The following is a 6573-nucleotide window of genomic DNA, read 5'->3' on the forward strand; positions in this document are numbered from 1 at the left end:
GGGAAGTGACTAGATCATGAGGGTGGAGCCCTCATGAATGGGATTAGTGCCCTTATAAGAAGAGGCCAGAGAGCTGGCTTCGCTTTCTTTCCACATGAGGACACAATGAGAAGTCAGAAGCCTGCAACACAGAAGAGGGCTCTCATCAGAACCTGGCCATGCTGGCACCCTGATCTCAGACCCCAGCCTCCAGAACTGGGAGAAATAAATTTCCATTATATGAGCATATATAAGTTGTGTAGTATTTTGTTACAGCAGCCTGAGACAGAAATTGGCACCAGAAGTGGGATGCTGCTCGAACAAATGTAGAAGCAGCTTTGGAACCAGGTCACGAGTAGAGGCTGGAAGAGTTTTGAAGTGCATGCTACAAGGATCTGAGATTGTGAAGGGACTTTTAAAGGCAATTGTGATGGCTCAGGAAAGAAAGAGGAGCGATGGAGAGAAAGTGTCCAACTTCTTAGAGAAGACATAATAATCGTGTATGGAATGTTAATAGAAATACGGATGGTAAAGGCCATACTGATGAAGTCTCAGACAGAAATGAGGAACATGTTATTGGACAATGAAGAAAAGGCAATCCTTGTTACAAGGTGGCAAAAAATTAAAAGCTTGGCTTAATTGTGTTCACGTTCCAGTGTTCTGTGGAAGGCAGAACTTGCACGTGATGAAATGGAATATTAGCTGAGGGGATTTCCAAGCAAAGTGCTGAAGAAGTGGCGTGGTTCTACCTGACTGCTTAGAGTAAGACGCAAGAAAAGAGAAATGACTTGAAGATGGAGTTATTAAGCAATAAAAGAACTGGAATGTAAAGATTTGGAAAATTTTCAGCCTATTCATAATGCAAAAATATGAGAAAGTATCTTCAGAAGAGAACACTAAGTGTGGGTGTGAACACTAAGCATGGGTGTGAACACTAAGATTAGTGTGGGTGTGAACTGTGGACATAATCAGCCATCCCAGCAGGAAAACTGCCACTTTGAACTGAAAAGAAGGCGATGGGAAGGAATGAAGGCAGGCTGTTGGACCACTTGGATTTTACAGGACAGGGCTATAGAGCTATTCTGCTGTGAACATGTACTCTTCTTCAAGGCATAAGAAGGATTCCAAAGGTGAATCGGAGAACATCAGGGCTGCCCCTCCATTTTAAAAGGGGGGACCATTACCTTACTTTCAACAGGCCAGACAGCCTTCGCCCAGAGCTATAGAGGCAGGGCCCCCCTGCAGAACCGTGAGGGTACAGCCCCTGCCCAGCAGAGCTTGGCTGACCTCCACCCCGGTGGGTCCAGAAGGCAGATGATAAGCCAAAAACGATTATTCTTGAGCCATAATATCTCATGGAGTTTCCCTTGCTACATTTTAAACTTGCTTGGGACTCATCACCCCTTCCTTCTTTCCTGTTTCTCTGTTTTGAAATGGGAATGTCTATCCTATGCCTGGAAGCACATAAATTATCCAAATTCACAGGTTCACAACTGGAGAGGAACTTGGCCTCAGGATGAACCAATCAAGGGTACCTGAGTTGTACCCAAATCTGATTTAGATGATAGCTACATGAGACTTGGACTTTAGACTTTAGAGTTGATGTAGGAACAATTTAAGACTTTTGGGGCTGGTGGGGTGGAATGAATGTATTTTGCATGTGAGGAAGACATATTTTTTGGGGGCCAGAGGCAAAATGTTATAGACTGAATGTGTCCTTCAAAAATGCATATGTTGAAACTAATCCCCAATGTGATGGTATTTGGAGGTGGGTCTTTAGGAGGTGATTAGGTCCTAAGGGTGGGGCTCTCTGATGAGATTAGTGCCCTTGTAAGAGGCCAGAGAGCTAACTCACCCTCCTTCCACCATGTGAGGGCACCATTAGTTAGCAGTCTGTGATCTAGAAGAGCCTTCTCGCAGAAACCTGACCATGCTGGCACGCTGATCTCAGACTTCCAGCCTCCAGAACTATGAGAAATAAATTTCTATTGTTTAAGCCGCCCAGTCTGTGGTATTCTGTTACAGCAACCTGAACTGCCAAAGCAAAATACCATGGACTGGATGGCTTAAACTATAGGAATTTCTTTATTTCTCACAGTTCTGGAGGCTGGGGTCAGTTCCCCATGAGACCCCTCTTCTCTTCTTGTAGTTGGCCATGGGCTGGCTGTGTCTCCGCTTTATACAGAGAGAGCTCTGGTCTTTCTTCTTCTTCTTATAAGGACACCAATCCCACCCTAGGGGCCCCACCGTCATGGCCTCATCTAAACCTAATTATCTCCCAGAGGTTGCCCCTCCCAACACCATCGCATTGGAGGTCAGGGCTTCAACATATGAACTGAGGGCGGGAGGCACAGCATTCAGTCCGTACAACTTATAATATAGACCCTGAATGTCTGTTCTGTAAACGTCCTCCCATCCATTTTCCTTTGTGGGTTTGGTTTTTACAGTGATACGAATGCCGAGAAAATCCTGCCCTCATCTTGCCCCATCCTGCACAGCCAGGAGCAGAACAGAACCAGTGCTTCCCTGGATGACAGGTCTGTGGTCTTCTCCCTCTGACACCTGTGACAACCCTGCAATGGGTGGAGTGGACAGAAATCATCAGTCTGCTTCCCCTACAACTCGAGGAGCCCTCGGTTGGGTGGTGCACAGCAGCCCAGGGCTGGCCTTCCCCTGGGTACCCCAGGATCCCCTGGAATCGCTCACAGAAGCCGATTCCCAGAGCTGAGGAATTTTCTCCCAGTGTCACTGCGGCCATGTACAGGCAGAGTTGCTTCGCGTCTTTTTCTGAACAATTGTACCTGGAGCCATTAAAGGAAAGAAGAGTTGGACAGGGGCAGTTCCAACGTAGCCTGCTAGCCCCACTACAGGGTCCCCAGGCAGGGAAGGATAGAGCTGACAAGCCTGGCCTTAGTCCCGTGAGCCATTCACTCCAGGCTGAACAGATTGGGTCAGGCCTCTCCCCAGCGCCTGCGTTTTGTGCCCTCTGACTGGAAGGCCTGTGTGCCCTTCTTCACCTGGCAGACCCTGCTCTTTTCCCAAGGTGTCCAAGGGTGGATGCCACTATGCCCTTCCCCAATCCCAGACAGAAGGAACATTTCCAGCACAGCTCCCAGCCCTCCCTGATGTGATGCGGCTTTAGCACTTCTCACTGAGTTGCAGCTGGAATGCTGACACAACAAATTACTTGTGATAATGAACAATACTTTATTATATACAATCCTCACTGCCTTCTGAGGGAGTGGATACTGTCACCTGCGGTGTGGAAGGACAAGTGTGAGGATGGAAGCTTGACAAAGCCAAGAGAGTACATTACTCTGAATTTTCTTAAGGGGGATTTTACATATAGGAGTTGGATGGACAAAGAGGAGGGAGAAGGCCGCATACTTCCTTCCCTTTTTAAAGAGATTTCCTGGAAATCCCACCCTTCTTATAAATCTCATTGGCCAGAACTTGGTCACCTGGCCACACATAGCTGCAAAGGAGGCTGGGAAATGTTTTTTTAGTAGCCATGGCAAATTGCTAAATATTATGGTTCTGTTTTTAAGGAGAGAGGGTAAAATAGTTATCTCTGCCCCAGGAGCAACTAGCTAGGCCATGGTGGGGTGTAAGTTTGCACTGGAGAGACATCCTAAAGGATGTGAGATCCAAATTAGGTGCTGAAGGTCGAACAGGCTCGGTTTGGGTAAGTTGGGAGGCAAGGGAATTAAGTTGGGAGGTGCAAGATAAGTTGGTGAGGCAATGGAAGAAGGTAGTGAGAGAATGTACATAGTAAGGTCTGGGGGAGAACAGCCATAGTAAGGTCTGGGGGAGAACAGTCCAGGGAAAGGAGACAAAAGCAAAGAGCCTGCAGATGGAAGGAACTTGGTGAATTGGAGTAACAGAAAGAAGGGCACGGTGGCCTGAGTGTAGTGAGCCAGGAGCCAGATCACACAGGGACTGAGTTTGGATTTCATTCCAAGAGTGATGAGAAGCCACTAAGGGGTTTAAGCCAGAGGAGGGCATGATGTGTTTGCATGTAAAGGATTGCTGTGTCTGCTACACAGAGAAGGGGGAGGGAGTGAGAAGAAGGCAAATTCATTCTCACAGCTTCCGGGGTGAGATCCAGTCACTCGAAATGGAAAAGCGCTTTGGAAAGGTAAGCACTGAGTCCAAATGTAAGGTGTAGTAAAGTGTGACCTGTGGTTGTCCCTAGCCTCCCTGCGAGACCAACATCATCCATCCCTCTCACCGGGGACAGCCAGACAGACTCTGACATCCTGGCATTCATCAAGGCCAGACAGAGCATTCTGCAGAAGAAATGTAAGTGCAGCTTCCTCCAGGGACATAAGTCACCCCACTCTGTCCACCAGCACCTGGGGGGAAGTGAGGGGGAAGGGTAGAGCAAGCAATGAGGCAAGAAGGAAGTAGGAAACTTCCTGCATGTTCCTGAAGCCACAGGACTGGCCTTGCGGTCACTTCACATGTGCCAGGCCGCTGCTTCCTCCTGGAGAAAACCCCAAGAGGCAGCGTCAGAAACACCAAGAGAGGCGCAAGAGGGTGGTCGGCCCAGGTTCCCCTACCCTGCCTGACAAAGCTTCTGTCCTTCCAGATCTTTAGCCCCCTTTGTTCCCTGTCCCCAAAGCCAGCTCTCCTTTGGTTTGGTAACCTGTTGGATACCTGGCTAGAAATATCACTCTCCTGTTGGAGCATGGTTCTCGCCAGTGAGTTGTGGATGCAAATAACACGTGGAGGCTCAGACCTGAGGACACTGTAACAGTTACAGAAGAAATGTGTGGTGCATCCGACAAAAGGAAGAGAAAGACCCTTCCTGGCCTTTGCCACTGACCTCCCTGCCTTCCTCTTGGTAGCTGCCCACCTGCTGAGGACAGGCCTTCCCTTCTCCTGCCCATAGGGACGAGCCCCAGGGCCCCTTACCCAAGCCTGCTTTCAGTCCTAGCTTTGTCCCAGAGATTCCAAGGCTACTAGACAGGCTTAGCATTGCTTTCACGTGTCAACAAGGCACCTTGACTCCTATGAAGGCAGATAGGACCCCATAACAACTGACACCTGCCCTGAGAGGCCTACACTCAGCTTCATGACCAACTCTCTGCAGTTTAGACAGTAAGAGGTTTGCAGATGGGTGGAGCACCCCCAGTAAAGGATGGCCTTTGCCATGTTGTCCTCGCCTGTGGCAAGCAGGGTCCCTCCCTGGGATGCCATCTGCTTCCAGTCTAGGGTCAGTGGCAGCAGCATCACTGTCGTGTCTTTGCTGAGACCTGAGATAGGCTGGGTCTGCCTCCAACCTGCTGTGACACCTTGACCACATAAAGTACCTTCTCTCATCCTCGGTTTCCTTGTGTAAACAAGAAAAAAGAAAAACACTAAATTTGTATTTGGTGATCTCCAAGGCGCCATCCATCCCCAAAACATTCTAATGATGTGTGTCAGACACTGAACAGTTCTGCGCAGCCCGTCAGTGAATGGACACTATTTATTGGGCCCTTCTGTGTGCCAGGCACGGTACCAGTGCGGAGGCCATAGCAGTGAATCAGACAGAGCCAAGCCCTTGACATTCCAGGAGGAGGGATGAGATAGACGATGAACACATCGACAAATATATAAGATCATTTGAGGTGCTAACGAGTGCTGTGAAATAGCTAAAATATGTAATGCTGTAGAGAGCGTCAGGGAAACTGCCTGTAGCTGAGTGGGTAGCGCAGGCCCCCTGAAGAAGAGAACTTGAAACTGAGAGCTAAGCAATGAGAATGGAGCCCTGCAGTGTTCTGTGAGTCAGACTTCCAAGGCCAAAGTGAACAGCCCTGACGGGGAAGGAGCTTTGCTTGGTCACAGAGTGGGCAGGAGGCCAGAATGGCTGGAGGGCCGAGCGAGGGAGCAGGTGTAGTGCCAACTATTCCAGGTGTAGTGACAACTCCCTGAGGAATTTAAACCATGGCGAGCTGTCATCTGATGGGTGCTTTGGAAAGCTCACTCTGGCTGTTTCATGTAGCGTACGTTGTAGAGGAGCAGGAGTTGCGCGGTTATCAGGCTCCTGGGAGGGTCCAGGCAAGGGGTGAAGGCAGCCTGGACTTAGCAGCGATTTCACGTGAGGTGTGAGGGGGAGAGGAGAGCCAGGACGGCTCCTGGGCTTCTGACCTGGGCAGCTAACAGGATGGCGGTGCCACTTTGTAAAACGAGAAAGGCAGGGAGGTGTGGCCATGACAGGGAAGGAGCTGGAAGATGTGAGAGTTCTGGTCGGCTCATTCGGAGTTTCAGATGCCATGTGAGATCCCAGAGATGTTGACTAGGCAGCCGAAGAGTCTGGAGCTCAGCAGGGAGGTCTGGGTAGTGCATAAGGCCGTGGCACTGGGTCATCCCAGTTGCTGACAACAGACTCCTGGGCACTATGACATTTAGAGGTCAGTGGGAAGATCCAGCCAAAGTCGCTGAGAAGGCTGGCCAGGGTGAGAGAAGGGCCTGTGGGTGAGTGAGTGTGGGCCTCAGGCAGGTCAACAGGAGAACGTTGTTCCAAGGGGAGACGGACCAGTAGAGGCCAGTGCTGCTGAGACGTTGGGTCAGCAAGGACGGAACATTGACCGTTGGCCATTTTGCCTG

General features: G+C 49.7%; 1 protein-coding gene across 1 annotated transcript in view; it reads left to right on the forward strand.

Annotated features, from left to right (window-relative positions):
- Nucleotides 1-6573, forward strand: part of KIF6 (kinesin family member 6) — a 406288-nt gene that overhangs the window by 394960 nt on the left and 4755 nt on the right. Inside the window, exons 20-21 of the mRNA XM_074332873.2 lie at nt 2427-2516; nt 4175-4281. Of these exons, the coding sequence (XP_074188974.2) occupies nt 2427-2516; nt 4175-4281 (197 nt within the window). The remainder of the gene's footprint in view (nt 1-2426; nt 2517-4174; nt 4282-6573) is intronic.

Source organism: Rhinolophus sinicus, chromosome 2 (genome assembly GCF_057876585.1).
Source record: "Rhinolophus sinicus isolate RSI-liver-muscle chromosome 2, RSI-T2T, whole genome shotgun sequence".
Classification (NCBI taxonomy): Eukaryota; Metazoa; Chordata; class Mammalia; order Chiroptera; family Rhinolophidae; genus Rhinolophus; species Rhinolophus sinicus.